At 37.6% G+C, this 27,513-nt stretch overlaps 2 protein-coding genes across 5 annotated transcripts in view; one reads left to right on the top strand and one right to left on the bottom strand.

Annotated features, from left to right (window-relative positions):
* LRRC49 (leucine rich repeat containing 49) overlaps positions 1–27,513 on the bottom strand; it is a 198,132-nt gene that overhangs the window by 151,315 nt on the left and 19,304 nt on the right. Inside the window, exons 2-4 of one of the 4 annotated variants that reach the window (XM_063698671.1) lie at positions 26,651–26,967; positions 6,248–6,304; positions 3,953–4,040 (exon numbers count right to left, since the gene is read on the bottom strand). In XM_063698671.1, coding sequence (XP_063554741.1) covers positions 3,953–4,040; positions 6,248–6,304; positions 26,651–26,668 — 163 coding nt within the window. In that variant the 5' untranslated portion in view covers positions 26,669–26,967. Of the gene's footprint in view, positions 1–3,952; positions 4,041–5,220; positions 5,319–6,232; positions 6,305–6,942; positions 7,440–26,650; positions 26,968–27,513 lie in introns of those variants that run through there. The other 3 variants (XM_031002242.3, XM_055363653.2, XM_055363654.2) reach the window with 3 other exon arrangements.
* On the top strand, positions 7,452–18,523 carry THAP10 (THAP domain containing 10). Its single transcript, XM_004056423.4, has 3 exons — positions 7,452–8,041; positions 16,959–17,106; positions 17,217–18,523. The coding sequence occupies exons 1-3, from the start codon at positions 7,613–7,615 to the stop codon at positions 17,411–17,413; spliced, it is 774 nt and encodes a 257-aa protein (XP_004056471.1). The 5' UTR covers positions 7,452–7,612; the 3' UTR covers positions 17,414–18,523.

Here is a 27,513-nt window from a genome sequence, read left to right as displayed (position 1 = left end):
GAAATCTACCATATTTTCCTCTATGAAAAGAAAATCTCCTGAAAGCAGCAACTGATGTTGAAATGCCTGAAGGGAGCACTAAGTATAATAGTAAAACAGAACCTGATGTTACCACAGAATTCTGCTGTTGAAACTAACAAAAAGATGAAAACCAAATCTAGAAAGCTAACCTACTCTTTGGGAGGTCACCAGACAACATAATGACAACTTAAAATCAAGTTCTATATAAATCATATTAAAAAGCTATAAGGCAATGGCATTTGCTAGCTTCCTCAGGTCTGCAAGGCATAAACTGAAGTATCTCACCCCTAGTTTCTTGAACAAAATAATCAGTGCTCACATCCCACTTTTCTGAATATTATGAAATATCAAGATAATAATGATGTTCTAGAGTATAAGCATTCAGAATTGACATCATATTCACCAATAAACTGATTTTCTCGCATGACCACATGCTAGCAGGATACCTAAAAGCAACCACAAGTCAGTAAATTGATTTGGAAATCAAGTCAAGATGGTTAAAAAAACAAAAACAAAACAAAAACCAGTCTAAAGACTGACTGCAGTCTAAGAATTAACTAGTTAAAGATTAATTGGTCAACTAAAGACAAAAGATTGAAAAACTCCAAGCAGCAGACAACCTCAGTTTCTCTTGTTAGCATTAGTTAGGTTTTCTGAATGATTTTGTTAAGGCTTCAAGGCAATCCTCAATTTTTAAGAGGCAAATTTAAACTTTACAAGACTTGAGATACAGAGGCAATAATCAAAGATTAAATTTACACTCAGTGAATAAAGGAATTTTATCCTTAAACTTTCTAGCTCTTTTTATACACAGAAGTCATAATCACTATCAGCATAATGAACTTACTATCGATATGATATACTGCTTACAATAAATAGAAAGACATAAGAATGATTAGGGTAAAAGGCCTTAAATCTACCATACAACAAGACCTTCTAAATAACTGGGAACCAGAGAGATCCGCAGTTAAAATATCCACATATATATGTGGGTATATAAATACCCACAAAAAAACTACATTACTATGTGGCAAAATTTTCATCATAACAGTTTGTTACTGTTTATTTCCTTTTTCTTTCTTTCTTTTTGAGACAGGGTCTTGCTCTGTCACCCAGGCTGGAATTTAGTGTGGCATGATTACCGCTCACTGCAGCCTCAAACTCCCAGGCTCAAGTGATCCTCCTACCTCAGCCTCTCGAATACCTGGGACTACAGGCATGTGCCACCACACCCAGCTAATTTTTGTATTTTTTTTACAGATGGGGTTTCATCATATTACCCATGTTCAAGATGGGGTCTTGAACTCCTGGGCTCAAGCAATCCACCCACCTTGGCCTCCCAAAGTGCTGGGATTACAGGCATGAGCCACAGCAACCGGCCTGTTATTATTTATTTCTTATATTACTATTTAACTTGCCAGATATGTAGCCCTTGTCTTCCCAATTAAATTTACAAGCTCCTTGGGTGATGGACCTCATTTTACATTCTTTATATTCTTGGTAAAATCTAAATTCAGTAGGCAATCAATAGACAAATTAATTGTTTTTCCAGTTTACTAAGATTTAATCGAAAATCTATTTTGTGTGTGTTACTTCTGTTAAAAAAATCTCAATACAAATAGCATCTCAAAGTATTAAGAAGTATAACGGTCTAAATTTGGTAAGAATGTTCACTGCACTGTATGCTAGATACAGAGATGGCTGGATGGCTGGTTGGAAGTATGACTATATAGATGAAGAGATGGATGCATGGATAGATAAATGAACAGATGGGTGGATGGACAGACAGGTGGATGGATGGACGGCATAGTACATATTGCCATATATGTGTGTCCACTCGGTGGTGTCTTTGAGATTGTTTTGGTAACCAAAATCTTAACTCCAGATTTTCAGTGATTTATCATTATCTTAAGAGCAAAGTATTGCCTCTTCCCTTCTACACACACATTTTAAAATTCCTAATTAAGGGATTTAATCAAGAAGATCACGTTAACTGAAATTTCATTATATAGTAGTTCCTGCAATATATGGCACTTATAAAATCTCAAAGACACAGGGGTTAACTCTTAACAATATTCTAAGAAGCCTAAAGAAATCACATATCAAGTTTTAAACTCACTAGCTTAAATAAAATATCAAGTGTCTTTACTTTTGACTGAGAGTACCATTGGTTAATTTTTGTGGACAGGCTATGATATGTTTGATTAATTTTGAAAAATAAGAAATGGCTGAAATTAATTATAATGATTGGGTATCAAGATACAGTTTATTAGACAGACATCCCTAAACTTTTCCTGATGAGGTGCTACTTACAATTTTTCCAAAATTTTATACCCTTGGAAGTAAAATTTGAGTACAAAAGTCAAGAAAATAAGTTGTGTGGCCTTCTTTGCAGGAAACTGCCCGGAACTATGGAGGGAGCACATTGAAAGTAACCAGGTACACATTTAAGACATTTCAAATTAGTATCCTGTCACAGAACCTAATTTTGAATAAATTTTTTAAATGAAAAACCAATTAGGTTTTTTTGAAAGAGTTAATTCATACTGAATGGGTCATTACTTATGTATAAAACTTTATTCATCTCTCAGGTTCACAAAATTCAATACATCCATACTATTTCCTCATTAGCAAATATCTAGTAATACTTTACCACTTAAATAAGTTTGCCTGGCCAGCCGTCCTCAAATCTGTTTACTAACTGCCTACTCTAACTCAAGAAAACCTTAGCGAAAGTACTTAATTTTGATTCATGATTTCGGGAAAACTTTTAAGATATTGTTACCAAAAATGTCAAGGAAATTGACAATGCAAGCATAAAAACCCTAGTTGAGGCTTCACATCTATAATTCTGTACCTAAAACAGTGACCGGCACACAATACTTGCTTTATAAATAAGTATTGAACTGAATCAAATAAGGCAAAGACAGATGTTTTCCACACTGTGGAACTGCAGTTAGGCTGACGTCATGTCCAGCAATTGGCCAAGACAACAGTGTAGAATGTAGGAAAGAGAAAAGATGTGTCAGATTAGATGGGTCCAAGAAGTAGGTCCAGAAATAGAAAGAGAGAGAAAATTAACCAATATTTAAAATTGCCATACGTTCCCACAGTAATAACATGAACAACCTAGAAAGGCGTATACTGATCAGCCCTCTCATATAAACTCCTAAGAGGTAGAGGCAGTTTTGTATATGTGGATTCAGAAGTGTTTAACATGAGCACATTACAGAAAGCTAATGGCTGTCAGCAACAAACCAAGATTCAAATGTGAAGGAACGTTTTCCTTGATTTGAAAAATATATTTCAGAAATATAACCAGATCATATGAGGCAGTATTTGTCAAAGGATGACCCACAAACTATATACCTCAGAATCACCTGTGACATTATTAAAATGCACATTTCCAAATCCCGCTCAAGACCTACAAAATCAGAATGGGGAAGATGGAGGGGGAGCACTAAGAAAGTGCATTTTTAACAAGATCCCAAGTGATAGACACTAGAGTTTAAAGCTTTTAATATAAAATCTATAATTATATGTGATAGTAACAGGGAAAGATTGTTTCTTCTCTACTCCTGACGTTACATTCTTTCCTGATTTCCTTAATATTTGTGTTCCCATACTCTTACTCTAATTAGCGACTTCCAAATACTGTTCTAATACAGTATTTGAAACATTCTTTTTCCATTCTCTAGTGTATAGCCCACCCTCAAAGTAAAATAATAACAGCTTTTTTCTGTATTGGAAATAATCTGCTATGCTACATATATATAACCAATGATTTAAAAAAATACCAAACCAATTTGGTCTCAATGAACCATTTCATTTAAAATTCAAGTTTATTTGGATCTAGTAATTCAACATTATTAAACACTTAATATTATTCAAAGATGATGAACCACATCTGATCTCTGTTCACTGACAATACCTTGCCTACTTGAGTAGTTTCTTTCAAGGTCATGTTGTAAAAGTCTACCGGGGAATGACGATGTGTCTTTATTTAGCTTGAATTCAACCTGAAAAACATTATTAAAGAAAAAAATATTTGGAGACGAATTTAACACCAAGCAGTGAAGATAAATTAAAAAAAATATAATAACTGATACACATGGTACAATGTGGATGAACCTTGAAAACATCATGCCAAGTGAAAGAAAACTGACACAAAATACCACATTGGCAAATCCATAGAGATGGAAAGCATATTTGTGGCTTCCAGGCATTTAAGGGAAGCAGGGAATGGGAAGTAACTGCTTAATGGGTACAGGGATTCCATTTGGAACGATGAAAAAATTCTGGAACTAGATAGAGGTGATGGCTGCACCTCTGTCATTGTATTTTACCACCCACAAAATCAGGGTCAATTTTATGAGGTCAGATAAAAGATATTCCAAGCTGAGACACTTCCAATCCCTCCACGCTCTCACCACAAATACAGTGACTGAAAGAATCATTTGCTTCAAAAAAAAACACACAATATAAATAAAATGCTGTTGAAAAACATCACTGTTTTGATCATTATAATCCTTTTAAATGTCCTATTATAATATAATAAAATTGTATATTTAAGCCTTCTAAGAAAGGTTTTCACTTGATCTAAAACTGATCTAAAATAATTATCTGGTGGGAGGACTGAGGAAAACAAAACCAGAACAACTTCTTATGATTAGCCACAAAAAACCCCAAATATGTATCTTGAATAAATTAAGATGCTTCTAATGCATCCATACTATAAACATTATGTTGGCATTTGCATTATATCCTTAGGAATTATATGACCTAAAGGTATTTTCTCAGAATAGATGTCCACACAAGAGAAAGTGAATGGTTTGGAAAAAATATTTAGATGAGGCACACAGTTCCTAGAAACATTATAATGGTGGAAAAGGATTTGTCCAGAGAAATCAATTAGGAAAGCTCTGGAGACAATCCATTATGCTCAATTATAATAAAAAATATTTTCAATTAATCTAACTGCTGTTTATTTCAGATGATCAAATTGTCTATTTTCTGAGTGTTTACCGTTTTCATATTCATATATAATGTAATCAACAGCTGCCTCCTTGACTAACGATGTCCTTCCATTTACCTTCCTCATGCCTTTTCTTACCCTTCTTCATGCTGTTATGTGTGAACTCTGCCCTTCACTTTAGAGTTCTTCCAGTGACGCCTATTTAATAACTTTTTAGGACACACCTGAATTGTGATGGTTAGAGGTTTCCAACTTGGTCAAAGGAGGAAAAATCATGTTGTGTCTTGAGACATAGTGTGTAGAAAGTAGCTAAGTATAAATGCTGAGGTGAGACAGAAGGGAAAGAAAAACATGTTTATCTCAAAATCTCAAAAATTAAATCAAAAGCCAGAAATTCTAGAAATGCTAGAGACATTATGGGCAAATAATCTTGGGGAAAAAAATCTCATATTCATATCGTAACTTCTAAATAACGGTAAGTCTAACATGTGTCCACTGCTAACCTATTTTTTTCTTCCCTGATTTTAAATGGGATGTGTGGATATGCCCTCCCAATTACCATTTTATCTAAGGTGTCATTAGTAGTAAGACATACCATTATTTTACCCTCTATTAAGAAAGAAAAAAAACCTCCCCAATTAAACTATGACATGCCATCAATTTTAAGAAGGCTCCTGATTTCAGAAATGTGTAAATATCACTGGGTGCGATGGCTGTTGCCTGTAATCCCAGCACTTTGGGAGGCCAAAGCAAGCGGATTGCTTCAGCTCAGGAGCTCGAGAACAGCCTGGGTAACATGGTGAAACCTGTCTCTACAAAAAATACAAAAATATTAGCCGGGCGTGGTGGCATGCACCTGTGGTCCCAGCTATTCAGGAGGCTGAGGTGGGAGGATCGCTTGAGCCTGGGAGGCAGAGGTTGCAGTGAGCCAAAATTGTGCCACTGCACCCCAGCGCCCCAGCCTGGGTGATACAGCTAGACCCTGTCTCAAGAAAAAAAAAAAGTGTAAATGTCAAAAAAAAAAAAAAAAACCCTTACCCTTTTGTAATCAATAAAATAACATTAAGTTTTTTAAAGAGGGCTATTTTAGCTTTATGTAGGCAGAAAGTAAGAACTAGCTTTAAACTGGAAATCAAAGCAAATCTACTTAAATTTTTCAGTTTAGAATCTATCTACACTTTAAGTCATGCTGCTATTTGTGTAGAATTTAAAACAATCTTCAATTTAAATGCCAACCTTCTTAAATCTTACTTTGTTTTTTTCAGGAAGCGATGATGTTTGAATAACCAGATGAAGCCCGCAGTTCACCTGAAATGTAAAAATTAAACCATAAAATTTGCTCTTAATACACAAACACATATTTCCAAAAAAAAAGGTACAAACAAAAATATAACAAAAAATTAGAACACAATGCTCTATTTCTGTTTCTGGTAAATGATCTTGTTCTGAGGATTTGCTGAAAACAATAAAATCACATCTAAGAATTAAAAGGTTTCACTGATTTATTTTCCAAAATGTCGGCAGCAATTTAACCCTCTAGTTAGTACCTCAGGCTTTCGACATTTGCCATTCAGGTCTAAATAAACATCTCAATGAGACAGGTGAAGGAGGTGGGAGTCCCTAATGATAAATTCTCTTCACAGTTAAAAGGAAAAGAAAAGAAAAAGGAATTGACTGGCCAAAGGAATTTAAATAAACCCAAGCCTTTCACAGCAGACCAGCTCCACCTTCTGGGGAGCCCAGATCCTGGACAAGACTTTGAGTACCCATCATACAATATTAAATTGTGCTTTGGTCCAGCCCACGAATCTCAAACCCTGGTCAGACAATAGCTTGAGTAGACCCAGCGGTGCCGGTCCTAATAATACAGCCCATCTCCTAGGACAAAGACGCCAGTCAGAAAGAGTAACAGTGGGAAGAAAGAGAAAGTAGAAGGCCCAACTTACGTTGTTCGCAGCCCGGCCAGAAACAGAGCGATATTTCCCGGGAATCATGATAGGAGACAGTCCAGGTTCTCTGTTAGATCTGCCTTCCAGGTGACGCTACAGCGGAGATTCAAAGAGACCCGAAAGAGGTCATCTCCCAGGCAACCTGCTCAGGGTTACCATGGAAACGACCATTTCCGGTATGGACCTCTCCCGAATCGATAGAGCCACACAGTCGTTGCAGCTTCTAGTTGTATTCGTGAGAGCACAGTGCGTCACCACTTCCTCGTTCTATTTTCCCAGCCTCATAAAAACAGAGCGGGAGTATTGGGAGGAGGATAAGCTGGGGAAGAGGCTGGCCACACTGGTTGCTATAACAACCACCACTTCCGGTCCGTTCCTCTTTACGGCCCACCTCAGCGCTGCCCGCGCGAAATTTGTATCCCTCTGCTTGTGTCCACTGGCTCCCGGGGAGCAGCGCAGGGAGGAGGAGGAGGAAGATATCAAAGAGCCCTCCCATTGGGGGCCCCAGATCGCCACTTCCGGTGACCAGAGGTAGGGAAGGAAACAATCCCGACCCGGAGTGGACAGGTGAGGAGGGGAGGACTTGCCTCGCCGAGGCCGCTGGGAGGAGCGTGCCCAAGGGCGAAGGTCCAGGGAGCCCGGCTCCCGCGCACCGAAGACGGACGCCATGCCGGCCCGTTGTGTGGCCGCCCACTGCGGCAACACCACCAAGTCTGGGAAGTCGCTGTTCCGCTTTCCCAAGGACCGGGCCGTGCGGCTGCTCTGGGACCGCTTCGTGCGGGGCTGCCGCGCCGACTGGTACGGAGGCAACGACCGCTCGGTCATCTGCTCTGACCACTTTGCCCCAGCCTGTTTTGACGTCTCTTCGGTTATCCAGAAGAACCTGCGCTTCTCCCAGCGCCTGAGGCTGGTGGCAGGCGCCGTGCCCACCCTGCACCGGGTGCCCGCCCCGGCACCTAAGGGGGGAGAGGAGGGAGACCAAGCAGGCCGCCTGGACACGAGAGGAGAGCTCCAGGCAGCCAGGCATTCTGAGGCTGCCCCAGGTCCAGTCTCCTGTACACGCCCCCGAGCTGGGAAGCAGGCTGCGGCTTCACAGGTAAAGAGAGACCACCGAAGGTTGTGTAAGGACCCCTGGACTCTGGCTGGGCTCCTCCACTTAGTGTCACCTTGGGAAAGGCACCTCATCTCGAAAGTTCCTGTTTTCTAATCTGCAAAGTTAGGGGTGTGCTTTCGAGGTGATCTCCAAGGTCCCACTTATCATTAACACTTTGGAATTAAGTGACGCAGTTAATTCCTTCTAACTGCTCCTCCCCCAAAACACACACACACACACACACACACACAGTCTTGTCCTGCAGAGTAGTGAGTTGCTTTCACTCGCTGCTCCAGAGTTTTTAAATAGAAAGGGTTTAATTTGAGCAAATCTCCAGGATTGGAGTGCTTGAAACTGTGTTTGCATAACATTACATAAGCTTGAGGAAAGTCCCTTATTTGTATCACAAATGATGGGGCGAAGGAGATGTGGAGCTACAGATGAAGATGGAGCTTGCTAATAAATCCCTTCCCACCCCTAAGCTTCCTTTATGACTGATAACTTGCTCCAGCTGCCTTTAAGTTCAGTATCCCTAGTGAGCTGACTCTCCCCATCTTGCTCTCTTCTGCCTACTTTTCTGTTCCTTCTAAACATTGTTTGCACTCATTTTGCATCTGGTTACTACTACCTTCTTCCCCACGTACCATTTTAAAGAAAACTTTCCAGCCTTCCTTGTGATAAACTTCAGCCTTACCACCATTACACAGATTAAATTATAGCAAGAGGTTAGTAATTTCCTCAGTGGTCTGTAATCCTTACTTAGGTCCGGTTGCCAGACCAACACTCTTTCTGCAGTACTAACCTGCTTCCTACATTGGGGTGGGTATTTAAGACCCTTTAATGGCATCTTGCAATTATTAAGATAAAGAGCAAAATTATTAACCCAATTTACATGGCCCTGCATGTTTTTTCCCCCTGCATACCACACTAGCCCTAAGCAAGGCCACTGTCCCTGTTGCTCACTGTGTACCATCATGCTGACCTTTCAGTTCTTGGACATACTATACTATATTACTTCCTACCAACAAGACTTTGCTCAGTTGTTGCATGTATTATAATATCCTGGAACTATGCCCCTCCCACTCCCATCATTGCCAATTAAGTCTTTTTCCCTTAAAAATCAGCTAAACATCTTTCCCCTTGATCCCTTAGTTATGTACTCTCATTCTTCGTGTACTCCATGTGATTCAATAGCACAGATACTTCAGTAGCACTTACCATAATTGCCATGAAATAATTGTGTAGTTTGCTTAATATTTGTTTCTCATATTAGAATGTAAGCTCCATGAGAGCTAGGATCATGTCTGATTTCTTTGCCATTGTATTGCAGTGCCTAAAACAATATTTTACAAATTTAAGTAATTCAATAAATATTTATGGAATGATTACATGACTATAAGAACAAATTTTTGCATTATAATTGAATTTTCAATTATCTGCCAGTTTCCCTCCTCACCAAGCTGTATACCTGTCAAGATAGCTGTCCTTTCCTTGAACCGTCTGTCCACCATCACCACCTATACAAACTTTGCCCAAACATATACATCCATATACATATATATGTGTGTAGCAAGAGAGATAAATACTAAACATGTGCCACACACATCCCCCTACACCATTTTTCTTCTTCATAATTACACAACCTAATCAAAAATTGGGAGAAGAAAAGCCAAGCTAGTCAAACAACCAAAGTCTTTATAACCCATAAAAACTAACCATTGGGAAACAGATTCAGCATACATAATAAATCTGTTTTCCATTTAGTAAGTATTACCAGCCAACATTTATAACAATCCATAGTACATTAATATACTTGCTGAATTACTAGAAAACTACGTGTGAGTTCTAAAATAGTCACTTTAAAAGTATATAAGGTTAAAAAGATTTTGAGTTGATAGCAATAAATGTTTAGCCTGGTCTGGATAAAGAACCCTAATCACATCGCTAAAAAATTGGCTTGTCTATCTGACTTCTTCCCCCACCCAATGTTTTTCTTCCCAATCCCAGGACTAACTGTCTAAAAATCAGATTTCCAGTGATTCTACAACATTTATTGAAGAGCTATTGTAGACACTGTTCTGGGTGCTTGGTGCTATATATAGATAAATATAAATATGAGTGTTACATATCTTTAGGGGGCTTCCGAAAAGATAAGACACCACTTCCAAGGAAAGAAAGGGGCTTATTTATTGTTTTCCCTTAACTGTTAATTTTGCATTCTTTTTTTAAAAACCCAACTGAATTTTTTTAATTATTGACTTGAACTATAGCAAATACACAGAAAAGTGAACAAATCTTAAGTGGACAAGTCATTAAATTATCATAAACTGAACATGTGTAACCACAACCCAAGTCAAAGAAACAGGACATTGCTAGCACCCCAGGAGTCCCTATATCACCCCATATCCAGCCCCTCCCCTCTCCTCAAAGGTAACCAAGTTTGCTTTTTTTTTGGGGGGGGGATTTCATATAAATCAAATCATACTGTAGCCATTTTCTGTGTCTGGCTTCTTTTGTTCAACATTACATTTTTGAGATTCATCCATATTTTTGCATATAACAGTAGTTCATTTTCATTATTATGTAGTATTCCATTGTATGAATATACCAAAATTTGTCTGTCTATTGTTGAACATTTGGGTTGTTACCCATTGGGGCTATCATAAGTAATACTACCATAAACTCTTGTATATGTGTTTTGGTCCACGTGTGCACACATTTCTGAGGATATATACCTAGAATTGCTGGGTCATAGTATTACATTAAACTTCAGTAGATAATACCAAATAGTTTTCTAAAATACTTGTACCAATTTACACTTCTACCACAAGTATGATAGTTTCCATTGTTCCACATTCTTGCCTATACGTGGGATTTCTAGTCTTTCACATCTGAGTCCATTTGCAGAGTGCGTAGTAATGTTTTTGCTTTTCATCCCCCGATTACTGATGAAATTAGTAAGGAAACACCTTTTCAAATATTAATTGGATATTTAGGTAGCCTTCAGTGACATGCCCTTTTAAATCTAGCCCATTTTTCTGTTGGATTGTCTGTCTTTTCTTGTTGATTTAGAATTTTTAATAGATTCTACCTGGAAGTCCTTTTTCAGTTAAATGTTTTTATCTTCTCCCACTATGGGTTGCTTCTTGGTTCTTAATAATGTCTTTTGATGTACTGAAGTTCTTAATTCTGATGTAGTCCAAATTACCAATAATTTTCCTTATTCTTAATACTTAAAACATTTTACTATGCTGTTTGTAATAAACTTTGTTGTTTTTACTTTTTATATTTAGATCTAATTCAGAATCGATTTTTGTGTTTGGTGTGAGGTAGGATTTAAGTTTCATTTTTCCCAACATTGATACCCATTTGACTCAGCATCTTTTATTGAAACTACTAGCATTTCTTCTTGGCCTTGCAATGTCAACTTTGTCATAAATCAAGTGCCCTTTATATGCATAGGTCTGTTTCCACATACTTTATTCTGTTTCACTTATCTGTTTGCCTAAGCAAAAGTATCACAGTGTCTTATATAGCTTTATTAAGAATTAATATTCAATTGACTAATACCTCTTACCTTGTTCATGTTTGTGGATATTTTGACTATGTTGGGCTCTTTAGATTTCTAGATACATTTCAGAATTGATTTGTCAATTTTCACAAGTTACTCACTAGGATTTTGATTATGACTCCATGGAATTCATAAATGAATGTGGGAATAAATGGCATATTGACAATATTGACTCTTCTAATCCATGAACATATATCTCCATTTATTTGGGTTTTTAAATTTCTCTCAAAAGTGTTTTATGGCATTTGAGGTAGAGGTCTTACATATCTTTCATTAGATTTATTCACAGCTATTTGATTTTGCTACTATAAATGGTATTTTAAATTTTATAATCTATAAGTGCATATTGATAAATTAATTTTTGTTGAACTTGTATCCAAAAACCTTGTTAAACTCACTTATTAATTTCAATAGTTTCTAAATTCTCTTGAATTTTATACATGTACAAAAATATCATCTGAGAAAAGCGTTTGATATTCATGTTTTTATTTCGTATTCTTCCTGTTGCACTGGCTTGAATGTCCAGTACAGTGTGGGAACAGAAGAGGTGAGGGAAATCCTTTTCTCATTCCTAATTTCAGAGGGAAAGCCTTTAATATTTCCCCATTTGATTATGATTTTTACTATAGTTTTTTATAGCTCTCTTTGTAATAAAAAGAAATGTTCCCCTTTATTTCTAGTTTAGATTATAAATAATGGTGAATTTTATCAAATGGTTGTTCTGAATCTATTAAGGATAACATTTTTATTATGTTAATATAGTAAATTATATTGATTGGTTTTAAAATATAGAATCAAACTTGCATGGCTAAAATAAACTCAATTTGGTCAAAGTGCTTTATTCCTTTCTCATATTGCTTAATAAAATATTAGCTAAAATAAAATATTTAGGATTTTTGTATCTGCGTGCACGAGTGAAACTGGTCTACAGTTTTTTTCTTTCTTGGAATGCCTTTCTCAGGTTTGGTATGAAGATTATGCCAACAGATTTGGAATTGTTCCTTCTTTTTTCATTCTCTGGAAATGTTTATATAAAATGGCATATATCCATTAATACATTTGGTGTTAATATTTGGTAGAACTCATTGATAAGACAGGAGTTTTCCTTTTGGAAAGGTTTTTTATGATGGATTCAATTTCTTTGTTATAAGGTTATTCAGAGTTCTTTTGTTTATCCATTTTGATAAATAGTATTTTGTTTATCCATTTTGATTAATAGTATTTTTTAATTTGTTCCATCTAAATTTTTAAATGTATTGACACAAAACCTTCATGATAATCTTGTATTTGAAAAAAATTCTGTTTGAGCTGAGGTAATTTTTGCTTTTTCATTTTTTCTTGATCAGCTTCACCAGATGGTTTATCGATTTGTTTTTCTTCTTTTTTAGACAGAGGCTCACTCTGTCACACAGGCTGGAGTGCAGTGGTGCAATCTCAGCTCACTACAACCTCTGCCACCCGGGTTCAAGCGATTCTCCTGTCTCAGCCTCCCGAGTAGCTGGGATTACAGGTGCCTGCCACCGCACCCAGCTAATTTTTGTATTTTTAGTAGTGATGGGGTTTCACCATCTTGGCCAGGCTGGTCTTGAACTCCTGACCTCGTGACCCACCTGCCTTAGCCTCCCAAAGTGCTGGGATTACAGGCGTGAGCCACCGCGCCCCACTGGTTTATCGATTTTTATTAGTCTTTCCAAAGAACAAACTTTGCCTTGTTGATCTCTCTAGAATTTTTTTTCATTTATTTCACTTATTCATTATTCCCTTCCTCTACTTTTTAAAATTTTGTCCACTGCTCTGTCTTTAACTTCTTAAGAAGTTAAATTATATCATTGATTTTCAGAATTTTTATGGTGAATGTTAAATGGTGCAGCTAAGTTTCACAAGCTGATTTCACAAATGTAGAATTCAGTAAAGTGGTGTTGATAGAGGAAAATCTGGGTCCTGAGAGGGGGCTATGTTAGAGATATTTTGTGGAATACCTTTTGCATGATATTAATAATTCTAACCTAAATTAAGCCCAATTAATTTTTCTATCCTAATATATGCATTAAAGATTATAAGTCCCCACCTAACATGGCTTTACTGAATCTTACAAGTTTTAGGTATGCAGTATTTTTATTATTTAGTATAAAATATCTAATTTCCATTGTGATTTTATCTTTTATTCGTGGGTTAATTAGAAGTATATTTTTTAATTTCCGTATCTCTGGGCATTTTTTAGTTAAATTTTTGCAATAGATTTCTAGGTCAATTACACTACTGCCAGAGAAAATACAATATATGGACTTAATCTTTTGAAATTTGTTGAAACTTGTAACATGCCCAAAATAGTTTTTTAAATGTTCCATATGTACTTGAGATGAATGTGCGTACTGCACTTGGATAGTGTTCCACTGATGTCTATTAATCATGTTTAAATTTCCTATATCCTTTTGGAATTTTTATCTAAATTAATTACTAAGAAAGTGATGTTGCAATCTTCCACTGCGATTTTGAATTTACATATTAATCTTCAAATTCTACCTATTTGGTGGTATATATCTTGAAGCTATGTTATTAGGTTATTAGCAAAGTTATTAGGTATGTATATATTTTGAAGCTATGTTATTAGGTATGTAGTGCTAATATAGCAACACCAGCTTTCTTTAACTTAGTGTTTGCATAGTACATCTGTTTCCATCCCTCTGCTTTCAATCCTTCTGCGTCCCTAAAAGTTTAGGCATTATTCTGTCCTATGGTTACCCCACTGAAGATAATGTATCTTTTTTCCTCTGGCTGCTATTAAGTTTTTCTCTTCATTTTCCAGTTTTACTGTAGTGTGCATAGGTTTGGTTTCTGTTGTTTTTATTTTGATAAATAGAAAGGGTTTATAGTACTTTTGTAAAGCCATGTCTTAATGCCTTCTATCCATTTTGATAAACTCTCAGCTGTTATTTGTTCAAATATTGCGTCTGCCCCATTTTATGTTATACTTTTAAATCTTATCCCCTATGTCTGTTATGACATTTTCTGTATTTTCTATTTTCCTTTTGTCTCTTTCTGCCTTGTTCTAGATATTTTCTTTTGACTCATGTTCTAGTGGATTAATACGTGCCTGGAAATTCTGCCTCTAAGCTTTTAATCTGAAGAAGCAATCGGATATCTACACAAGAGATTTATGTTCAAATATTCCTAGTAATATGGATTGTTTTAATAAATTGTAGTATATCTGTAGAATACATTCCTATGTGGCAATAAAAATTATGATTTAGAATATTTAATAACAGATTATATATAAAATAAGTGGGAAAACTAGGTTATAAAGCATTATATTATCTCAATTTTTAAAAATACACATAAAAAGACAACATCAAAATATAAAGTTTTAGCTATGGATTGTGAGATTATGACTAATTTTTAGCTTCTTTTTGCTTCTCTGTATGGTGCAAATTTTTGCAGTAAAAAATGTATTATTGTTATAAAGGGAATAAAAGTTATTTTTTAACCCTGATTAAATTTCTAAAACTCTATTTTATCCAGAATACACCTTTTTGTAAAGAAATATGTGTTTATTCTGGACTTTGACAATGCTTGACTTAGAAGTAGATATAGCTAGTGAAAATTGGTCATGATTTAATAAACGTGGAGATAAACCCTTTAAATAAGATTTGTGTTACAAAGGGACTCTTCACAAGAATTTCTTTACAAAGTTTCTTTCTTTTTTTTTTTTTTTTCTGTGTGTATATATGTGTGTGTTTGAAACAGAGCCTCACTCTGTCACCCAGGCTGGAGTGCAGTGGTGTGATCTTGGCTCACTGCAACCTCTGCCTCCCGGCTTCAAGCAATTATTGTGCCTCAGCCTCCCGAATAGCTGATGTACCACCATGCCAGCTAATTTTTGTATTTTAGTAGAGGTGGGGTTTCACGATGTTGGCTAGGCTGATCTCGAACTCCTGACCTCAAGTGATCTTCCTGCCTCAGCCTCCCGAAGTGCTGGGAGGCGTGAGCTACTGTGTGTGGCCACAGAGTTTCTTTAACTTGGGTATCAATAGCCTATGATACAGCCACCAAAGACACCTACTAAAATATTTTTTCAGTGGTTTGAAGGCAGCTGCCACTACTGCTAAACACTTTTTGTTTTCATTTCTCTATCACTTACTTTCTCTCCTCCCAGGCTCTCTTAACTTTTCCAGATATCTTTTCTTACCGTCTTCCACATAATCTCTAGGTACCCTGTCTTATATTACCTTTTACATATCAAAACCCTCTTTCTTTCTACCTGTCACCCATATTAGTTCCCCTACAAATCAAATTTCACCGCCTGGCACAATAGCACACGCCTGTAATCCCAGCACTTTGGGAGGCTGAGGCAGGCGGATCACTTGAGGCCAGGAGTTTGAGACCAGCCTGGTTACCATGGTGAAACATTGTCTCTACTAAAAATACAAAAAATTAGCCAGGCATGGTGGCAGGCACCTGTAATCCCAGCTACTTGGGAGGCTGAGGCACGACAATTGCTTGAACCCAGGAGGTGGATGTTGCAGTTGCAGTGAGCCAAGATCATGCTTCTGCACTCCGGTCTGGGTGACAGAGGGAGACCCCTGTCTCAAAAAAAAAAAAAAAAAAAAAAATTCCATTTCACAATGTTGTTTTTCTCAGGAAAGTATTAAAAGTCACTTATCTTATTAAAGGACACTTCTATAAAGTATAAAGAACAAATGATTAGGTTTTCTAGAATAATATGACTGCTAAGATATCAAATAAGTTAGTACTGATAGTATCATCTCGGTTGGGCGAGGTGCCTCACGCCTGTAATCCCAACACTTTGGGAGGCTGAGGCGGGCAGATCACCTGAGGTTAGGAGTTCGAGACCAGCCTGGCTAACATGGTGAAACCCTGTTTCTACTAAAAATACAAAAAAATTAGCTGGGCGTGGTGGTGCCTGCCTGTAATCCCAGCTACTTGGGAAGCTGAGGCAGGAGAATCACTTGAACCCGGCAGGCGGAGATTGCAGTGAGCCGAGATCGCACCATTGCACTCCAGCTTGGGCAACAAGAGCAAAACTCCATCTCAAAAAAAAAAGTATTATCTCTTCTAGCTGTTGATTTAAGAAAAAAAAAATTAGTTGTAAGCAAATAGCTTATGCATTCTGGCTGACCAGAATTCATGATTTATAAGTGGAAAAAAGACAATATGGCAGAATTCATAAAAGGTTGGACTATAGATTCACCTTGCCTAGGTTCAAATATCAGCCTTACTAATATGTGACTGAAAATTTTCAGCTATACTGTCTTACTACTTGTAACTTTTGAAAGATAAAACCCTATAAGGTACACTTTAATATGTTTCTCCTCTGATTTGTATTTTCAGATTACGTGTGAAAATGAACTTGTGCAAACCCAACCCCATGCTGATAATCCATCTAATACTGTCACTTCAGTACCTACTCACTGTGAAGAAGGCCCAGTGCATAAAAGTACACAAATTTCTTTGAGAAGGCCCCGTCACCGTAGTGTGGGTATGTTTTGACTCTTCAATGGATTAAGCAATTGAATTGATCTTTTGTATATTAAAGATATATGAAAAGCAAAGTCTAACTCATAGGTACTTATGCTTATTCTCTTTCAGGTATTCAAGCCAAAGTGAAAGCGTTTGGAAAAAGACTGTGTAATGCAACTACTCAGACAGAGGAATTGTGGTCTAGAACTTCCTCTCTCTTTGACATTTACTCCAGTGATTCAGAAACAGATACGGACTGGGATATCAAGAGTGAACAGAGTGATTTGTCTTACATAGCTGTACAGGTGAAAGAAGAAACATGTTAAAAACTCAACATCAAATGCTCTGATGTGCTATAGATTTTCAAATCTTTACTCACATAATTATCTCTTTGCTATTGTAAATCTTTCACTTCAAGATAATTTGACAGTTGAGTATCAGCATAATTTGTTTAGCTCTAAGGCAAAAGTTTGCTTGCTTGCCAACACAATGAAGATAATACCTACCCACAAACATCCCTATTCTCTACTTTCACCTTTTTTTTTTTCTTTTAATCCTTTTGGTAGAAATCAGGTTACAAAGCAAAACCACAATATCAGCAACACTTCCTAATCAAAATTAAGCATTGAATATTTGTTTAAGCTTAGTTCAGAAGCAACGCTCCTACGGGACTTGACATTTGCTAGTTAGAATGTCCCTACTCTTCTAAATAATTTGAAAGTATAGAGCAGTAACACAGTAACAGTGAGCACAGCCAAGCCTGACACTACTAAATGATTTGGTAGTGAAGCCAGGACATCTACCCTTGACTATTTTTTATGTTATTTATTTATTAGTTTGTCCATTTGTAACATGTATAGATCTGTCCTGTGAGCATTTCTGATGAATCTATGGTTCTTACAGAAATTTTTCAAAGGGAATCAATTTAGAGATAGAGTTTTCATATACTTACATTAACTTATTAATGAAATCTGTTTGCATCAGTGCTTACTGCGACACATTAATTAGCTTGATTAATTTAGATTAGAATCATTAACATCATGAAAAATAAAAGTACTACATTTCTAACATATTCCCATTGCAGGTGTTAGGTATTTTTTCTGTCAACACCTCTCTTTTGAATTCTACATTTGAGAAATAAGCATGGAAATATTAGCTGCCCCGTCTGCCATTCACCAGGAAAAATTTCTATGGCAATTTTGTACCATGAAGTAAACTGTTACAATAGTTTCTGAGAAGCATACTATAACTCTGATCTTCCATTGAGAATAACAAAAATAAATATCAACTTTACACCTCATATGTCTTCTTAGTTCTGAATGATTAGAAGAACTTGCATGTATTTTTATCCTAGAAGGTTTAAATAATACATCAAAGTTATTTTCTTCCAAATGTAATTTTATGTCTGCTTTAAGGAAAATAAAATATTAATAGGAGTTGTGAGCCTGAACAATGATTGTGTAAAAACATAGCATTATTATTACTTTCATTATTGTTACTGCTATTTTGACTTGAATTTGAGATGACTGTTTTTTGTTTGCTTGTTTTAGAGACAGGGTCATGTTCTATCGCCCAGGCTGGAATGTAGGAATGTAGTGCTGCAATCATAGCTCATTGTAACCTCAAACTCCTGGGCTCAGACGATCCTCCCACCTCAGTCTCCCGAGTAGCTAGGACTATAGGTGTGCGCCACCATACCCAGCTAATTTGTTTTTTAAATTTTTTGTAAAGATGGGGTCTCACTACATTGCCCAGACTGGTCTCAAACTCCTGGCCTCAAGCAATCCTGCCACCTCGGTCTCCCAGAGTGCTGGGATTACAGGCATGAGTCACTGGACCTGGCCTGTTTTAAGAGAGCATTGTGTTTTAAAATGAATCACATAAATCTTCTGAAGCTAAATCCCATCAATAAGTACCCTTTGAGCTTTGAAATAGCCTATCTCCCTAATTCAAACCATAATGAAGTTACATGCCCATTTGTCCCCAAATTTCACTGCCATGAATCTACTTCATTTCTACATGTTAAACAGTTTTGACAGCCATGTCAACACTTTTTTTTTACTCTTCACTTAGTTTTCTTCCACCAATTGTGTATTTATACTTGATTTGCTGATTTACACGATCTCATAATTTATTGTGTAGTGTTTCACTGCCCTTCACAGTAAAAGGAAATACTGGCTTTATTTTAAATGACGTATAAGGAACTTATAGTTTATATTATATTGTTTGATTTTTGCACAAATATTTTTAATTTATTTAGTTGCTAGACCAGTTTAGTGGGGGGAAAAGTTATATTTACCTTAGTACCTCCCATATCATTATTCAATTTATTTATTCATAAGTATTTATCAAACATATACTCTGTGCCAGACAAGTGTTCACTAAGGATACATTGGTGATTAAGACAAAGATTCTGTCCTGGCGCTTACCTTTTGGTGGGGGAGCCAGACAATTAACAAGAAAATGAATGGATAATTTGAGATAGTGATTAGTGCTTTGAAGAAGACAAAGTAGGAGAAGATGTTAATTGAGGTGGGGGGAGAGGTTTGTTGAGCTGTTTTAGATAGGGTAATCAGAAAAGACCTCTCTGACGAGAGCATATATGATCAGAGACCTGGATATCAGAAGGAGTGACCACGCAATGATCTGAGGGAAGAGAATTCCAGGTGATAGGAACAGCAGTTGCTCTGGTGTGTCTGAGGAACAGTAAGAAGACTAGGGTGGCTAGAGATAATGAATGAGGCAAAGAATGGTAAGAGAGGAAGTTGGAATGGTATATAGGACCAGACCATGTTACGGTATCAGAGGCTACAATCTGGAATTTTTGTTTTATTCTGGGCTTAAATTCTATTTTAAATGTGTTCTTATGACTGGTTTAATTATCTGCCAGTATTTATTTCTTAAACTTACTTGGAAAAGTAAGTTTAAAAAATCATTGGACTTTAGGTGAGAGAAGAGAGACATGTCAAGAGTATGTGAATGTAAAGCTTATTCAGTCAAAAATATTCCTCTGTGGGACTTCTGGAAAGCTGCAGGCTTACTGGCCTAAGGAATCAGAGGTAGGAATTCAGTGCTGCCAGAGTGAAAAGTGATGGGGCAAGTCATGGAAAAGAGGAAGCCAGAGGGGAGGAGACCCCAAATCTCATAAACTCCACCCAAATCTCCGACTAATCATGAGCTATGCCTGTGTTGTGACCTCTGGGGGCCCGGCATAAAACAACGGTTGCAAGCCTTAGCTTAGCTGCTACTCATCACAGTGGAAATGGAGTTTGGAGTTTGAGTCCAGCCAAGTTAACCAGCTGTTAAAACAAAATTCAAGTGTTTAGGAAGAAGTTAACAATTTGTCATCCAAAATGTCCAGTATAATTTAAAATTACTAGTCATGTGAAGAAATTAGAAAGTGTGACCTAATATCAAGACAAAAAGGAATCAATAGAAACCAACCCCAAGATGACCAGAAGTTGGAACTGGCAGACAAGAACTTTAAAGCAGTTATTATAAATATATTCCAAGAGGAAAATGTAGTCATAATGAAGAGACACGAGGAATCTCAACAGAGAGATGGAAACTAAAAAAAGAACCAAATGGAAATTCTAGAGCTAAAGCAGACAAGCTATCGAAACTGGCACAAGGAGAAACAGAAAGTCTGAAGCGCCTATATCTGTTAAAGGAATTGAATTTGTAATTATAATCCTTTCCACAAAGAAAACTCTAGGCCCAGACGACTTCACTTTCAAATTCTGTCAAACAACATAAGAAAGAATACCAATCTTATACAAGCTCTTCCAAGAGAAAAGGACTAGAGAACACTTCCCATCTCATGAGTTCAGCATTAACCTATTACCAAAACTAGGCAAAGACATTGCAAGAAGAGAAATTATAAACCAACATCCCTTGTGAAGTTATATGTGTATCTTAACAAACTATTAGCAAACATATCCTGCAATATATTAGACAAATAATACATCACATCTAAGTACAGTTTAGCTCAGCCACACAAGGCTGGTTTCACATTCAACAACCAATCAATGTAATTCACCATATTAAGAGAACGAAAGAGAAAAATCATGTCACCTTCATCTTACTAGATTTAAAAAACATTTGACAAAAGTCAACATCTATTTATGATAAAAACCTACCAACAAACTAAGAATAGAAAGGAATTTACTTTTTTCACCTAATAGCAGCCATGAATGTATGCCACTAAATCCATAGTTAATGTTCCCTTACAGTCTTTATCCCTAGATCAGGAAAAATGTGAGGATGTCCATTCTTCAATACTTTTATTCAACATCATACTGAAGATCCTAGTTGGTGCAATAAAGGCAAGGGGAAAAAAAGGAAAGAAGGCAAAAAGGAAGAAATGGCAAAACAAAATGCATAGATGTTTAAAAGGAGGAAATAAGGTTGTCCTTTTTTTAGAGATGATATGATTATGTACGTAGAACCTCCTAAGAAATCTATTAAAAAGCTACTAGAACCAATAAGTCAGTTTAGCAAACTAAATGTGCAAAAATCAACTTTATTTCTATATGCTAACAATGAACAATTGGAAACTGAGATAAAAAAAACTGGTTTCATTTACAATATGAAAAATGCAAAGAATTTATTTATTTATGTATGTATTTATTTTGAGACAGAGTCTCACTCTGTCGCCCAGGCTGGAGTGCAGTGGCGCGATTTTGGCTTGCTGCAAGCTCGGCTCCCTGCAAACTGCCTCCCGGGTTCACGCCATTCTCCCACCTCAGCCTCCCGAGTAGCTGGGACTACAGGCGCCCGCCACCACACCCGGCTAATTTTGTTTTCATATTTTTAGTAGAGACGGGGTTTCACCGTGTTAGCCAGGATGGTCTCAATCTCCTGACCTCGTGATCCACCTGCCTCAGCCTCCCAAAGTGCTGGGATTACAGGCGTGAGCCACCGCGTCCGGCCGCAAAGAATTTAAAATAACAAAGTGTTGGAGAGCAATGGCAACTGGAACTCTCCTACATTGCTGGTAGTAATACAAAATACTACAAGCACTTTGGAAAACAATGTGGTAAACTTTCATGAAGGTAACATACCCATATCATTCAACCAAACAATTTCACTCCTGGGTACTTTCCCAAGAGAAAATACATGTCCACACAAAGACTTTTACACAAATCCTCATAAGAGCCAAAATCTGAAAACTCAAATGTCCATCAACAGGTGAGTGCATAAGGAAATTGAAGTATATCCAAATAATGAAATTATCTTAGAAATAAAACAAACATATACAAAACAACCTGGATTAATTTTGAAAGTATTATGCTGAGTGAAAAAAATCCAGGCACACATAAAAGTACACATTCTATATTTCTATTTGTATAAAATTCTAGAAAAGAAAAAGTCAAATCTATAGTGACAGAAAGGAACCCATCAGTGGTTGCTTGGGACTAGGGCAGGGAAACATTCCCTGCAAAAGTACGCAAGGAAATGTTTAGGGGAGATGGAATGTTTTATACCCCAATGTGATGAGGGTTACATTAATACATACATTGTATTAATAGTTGTATGTAAATTATACCTTTATAAAGCATGTTAAAGAAAAAGCAATACACTATTATTTTGCCAAATGATAGTTCAAGCAATAAATTCTGTAGTTTCTTAAGGTAGGCTTCACAAAATAGGTGGAATTGTAATGGTCCTTTAAGGAGAGAGAGGATACAAATATGCTTTAAAAACCAACAGGAAGAACTGAAAGCCCAGAAAAAGTCAGTAGAGACACGGATGCATAAAAAGCAAAGGATGAGTGAGAAGGAGAGTGGCATCATTAGACTGAAGATTTACAAAGGAGTTCTGAAAGATTCAGATAGACAAGCAGAATGTTGCCAGAACAAGCGGAATGGCCTTTAACCTTTGGGCACTGAATGAACTTTTCAGATTTGGGGTCAGGAAAGTATGTTAGGCAAATGAATCTGGAGCATAGCGCAGGAAGAATTGGAATGGATTAAATTTGTTAGAGATGGCATGCCTTTGCAATAGTCCTGGCTTGAGAAGGTAAAATATTGACCTAGAGTGAGGAAAGGCAAAAAATGGAGAAGATAGAAAAGGAAGAATTGACTGGACATGGTGGTTACTTTACGGATTTGTGAACAAGGAAAGAGTAAACAATGACTGAGTTTTCAAGTGTGGGTAACAAGAACTGGCAGTACTATTAGTAGACATAAGAAGGAGCCAGTCTGGGGAGAAAGGTGCTGATTTCAATTTTAGAAATGAGTTGCTTGAGAAACCTACCCTGACCCTACCCTTACCCTCTCTGAAGACTGGATGAAATGTCACTGCATACTACCAAAGCATGTCATGCATAGCCCATCATGGCATTTATCACCTTGTGTTGTGACTGTTTACTAATCTCCCCCACTAGACTCTACACAGCCTGAAGGTAAAGACAGTAGTTCACTGTGCCAAGCACTGTTCTAAGGGTCTAAGGGGTTTCCAAATGTTCTTCCTACATGGTAAGGTTTTACAAGCATTTGCTAAATGAATACTGAATGTTGAGTTTCAGAAGATAATGAAACAGGAAAGCAGATGTGTTTCTCAGGCAATTCGAGTGGTGAGGTATAGAGATGTAGCTTTCAGAGGCATTTACATGAAAGTGATCGTTGAAACCATGATGTAGGATCCCTAAAGGAGAGTTTTTAGACTTCCTGTGGCACTTAAAGTCTTCATTATTTACCTGGCAAAAGTGATCGAAAATGAGAAGCTGGAGAGACCAAGAACATGCATCTAAGCCTGTCTTATCCATTAATCGAATTAACTTCTGAATATTCAAGAGTTGGCTCTGCAGATAATCCACTAAAAAAAAAGAAAAAAGAAAGAAACTGTCTAGCACTTGCTGCTTGCATCTTCCCTTTATGTACCAAGAATCATGATCGGTGACATTTAGGAAAGTGGGAGAAAAAATTATTGGGACATGGCAACAGCCTGGATGCTTCTTTCACCCTGGCTGAATACCGAAGTTCCAATCTAGGCTCCAAGACACTTATCGGCTATAGTGTACTTAGATAAATTACATTATCTCTCTGGGCCTGAGTCTACTCCCATGCAAAATTGTGATTTTAGTACCTACAACATATTTCTGCTGAGAAGATTACAATATGAAAAACCTAGAACACTGCTGGGCACATGGTAAGTGTTCCATAACTCTTAGCTAGAGGCAGGAAAGGATATTGCCTAAGAGGATGGACTTTGTAACACACTACCTAGGCTTCCATTCTAGTTCTGCCAATTACTAGGCAGGTTACTTTGCCTTTTTGGGCCGTTCCCTCATCTGTAAAGTACGGCTGTTTTTAGTTCCTCGATCATAGGTTTGTTGTGAGAATTAAATGTATGCTAACCACTTAGAACAGCGCCTGACACATTGTAAACATCATGTTAAATATGACTTATAACCCATCAACCCCTTACCCATATATCTTGATTCCAAGCCCTGCCTTTAGTTATGTCCAGTCTCTTTTGTGGCCTCTCATTTTAGTCAATAGTTAGTACACTGGATGTTTTCTAAGTTCATTTCACAGAGACACTAGATGGAGTTGCTGAGCTAAAGCACCTAAGAACTGCTGGGCAGCCGAATTGGAATTTTGGAGCTGAATGGAACTTTAGGGATGGTCTGGTTCACACTTTTTATTTTGTAAATGAAGAAACTGAAGATCAGAGAAGTTATCTGGTATAATCCCCGCCTGCAAATTGTCTTAGCAATCCAATGTCTCCATTTCTGGCAAAATTGATCCCACTCTTCATCAGAAATGACCGAATAATGAAGCTGGATGTGCTTGCAACTCTTACTTAGTGAAATCGTCTAGAACCATTTGATCAAACTCAAACAATCCTGTAAGCCCCACAGGGGCATGCTGCTGTTGTTCGCTGACTGCTCTGTCTACAATGCCTGGCATGTAGTTCAGTTAATATTTGTTGAAGAATGATTGGGATCTATCATGTTTTTAAAGCTTTAGAGATTGAAAATCTTCCTCAGTACTTGTTCCAATGCTTTCTGAAGGGGATTCCTCCTCATGTAGACTTATTCCTTTCACATATATGTCAGTCCTTTTCTTCTTTTTCTAGATTCCCTGAAGGTGTTATAGCTGGAAAAATCTTCCAGTTAAAATGCCTCATTTTGTCAATGAGGAAATTAACTGAGGCAATTTGTCCATATTCACATAACTGATTAGTGGCAGAGCTGAGATTGAATTTTCTGTAGCTTGTCATCTAAAAACCAAAAAATGCAAACCGCTTCAAAAGACTGTCAAACTTCTTCCACCTGCCCTTTAAATGTTCCTCAACTTGTCTCCAGGTCATAGTCTCCAGCTTATTATCAAATTATCAATTTGATTGCTTCCCTCTTGGAGCAGGCTTACTATTTATATCCTTCCTTTTCTTGATCCCAGTTCAAATAACTAGCCTATTCTATCATTGCTGCCCACCCACCTGCCCTTTGTACCTCCTGGCTCTTAATCCCTGTCTTTGAGAAGAAAAGGTAGATCCTCTTTCTCACCTGAACCAGCAGGGATGGGTTTGCAGATATTCCAGGGAGCTCATCCCTCCCTCATTAGTGTCAGAACAGAAGGATCCCAGACATCTAGAACACTTCCAGGATTGTTCCAAGATGGCGTTTGCAGTTCTGATCAGAGTCTCAAAAGTTATGTTGGGCTCTAAGATAACATAACCCAGGGAAATCCCCAAACAGAAGGTTCCCTAGCTGGACTAAAGGACATTCACACACTGGTTTGCTAACAACACCCAGGAAATGTAGAGTTTCTACAGTCAAGGACTGTATCCTTGACATCTCAATCCCTTTCTACAGTTCCATGTACCTATTGGTTTATTTCTTTACTAAGCCTACCACCTAGTTGCAGTAGATTGTAAAAATAGCCAAAGATTCTTCCACTCCCATCAAGTGGTAAAATCTATTTCTCCACTTCTTGACTTTAGTTTGGTCATGTGACTTACTTTCACCAATAGGACATTAGTAAAGGTAATATAAACTGAGGCTTTAGAAGTGCTTGAGCCCTGGGCTTGTCCTCTTGCTGTGTTTGGAACTCTAGGACTACCATGTGACTGAGTTCAAGCTAGCCCACTATGGAGGAGACTCCATGTGGAGAAGCAGCTGGCCCCTTGCAAAGAGCCCTCCGACTGTCAGACACATGAAGGAAGTCATTCTAGATCATCTGGCTGCCTCCAACATGCCAGCTGACCAGAGAAGCATGAGGAAGTCCAGCAAATCCGCCAAGCATGCCCAGAGAGAAGAGCTGCCCAGTCAGCCCATGCAACTGTAAGATGAATCAATGGTTGTATTTTAGGCCATTAAATTGTGGGGTTGTTTGTCATGCAGCAAGCACTACCTGATACACTAGTGGTAAAGACTCCCTAAGGAAAAGGCAATCACTATTTTCCTGTTCCCTCCTCACCATGACCCTCAGTTTTTCATTCTTGTATAATAGCTTTAGTTAGTATTTTGACCGTATATGATGTTTTAGTTCAGTGAGGGGATAGCAGAGTATAATTGTTACACAAAATTATGTCAACTGAAAGTGTAGACTTACCTCAGCTTGGCAATCCATCTTTAAAAGTTACGTCAAGTTGGCTGGGCAAGGTGGCTCACTCCTGTAATCCCAACACTTTGGGAGGCCAAGGCGGGTGGATCACTTGAGGTCAGGAATTCAAGACCAGCCTGGCCAAGATGGTGAAACCCCACCTCTACTAAAAATACAAAAATGAGCTGGGCATGGTGGCGGGCACCTATAATCCCAGCTACTCAGGATGCTGAGGCAGAGAATTGCTTGAACCTGGGAGGTGGAGGTTGCAGTGAGCCGAGATCGCACCACGGCACTCCAGCCTAGGCGACAGAGTGAGACTCCATCTAAAAAAATAAAAATAAAAAAAATAAAATAAAATAAAAGTTATGTCAAGTTTATAAGATATTTTGAGCCAGAGTCGTTTCTCTCACAAGTCTTGGAATCTCTTGGAGAAAACGTCCTCTTTCTCTCTAGGGTCTCCATGGCTGTACATGCAAATCACTCTCCTCAGTGGATATGAGAGCTTTCTGAGATGCTGCCTATGGAACTTGTCTGGTCTCAATTTCCTCTTTTTTAAAAATGCCAGCAATTTCTCCTTCTTGACAATTTTCTCATCTTTTTAGAACACACACTTTTTGGAAACCCTAAAGCATATCACAACTTTATCTTCGACATCATCTCAAGCTTCTAAACCCAGTCCCAGAACCGGACCCTTTGGAAAGTTACTTCCCAAGCACTTATTCCCTAGGCTCATCTCTTAGCACCAATATGAATGTTTTTTCAGTCATTCAACAAACCAGGGATAAAACTAAGCACCTCTCCCTCCCCCTCCCCCTCCCCCTCCTCCTCTCCCTCTCCCCTACGTCTCCGTCTCCCACTTTCCACGGTCT

The sequence above is a fragment of the Gorilla gorilla genome, chromosome 16 (genome assembly GCF_029281585.2).
Source record: "Gorilla gorilla gorilla isolate KB3781 chromosome 16, NHGRI_mGorGor1-v2.1_pri, whole genome shotgun sequence".
In the NCBI taxonomy this organism is placed as follows: Eukaryota; Metazoa; Chordata; class Mammalia; order Primates; family Hominidae; genus Gorilla; species Gorilla gorilla.
The sequence above is the reverse complement of the archived record's forward strand: the minus strand, read 5'-3'. Positions and strand labels throughout refer to the sequence as shown.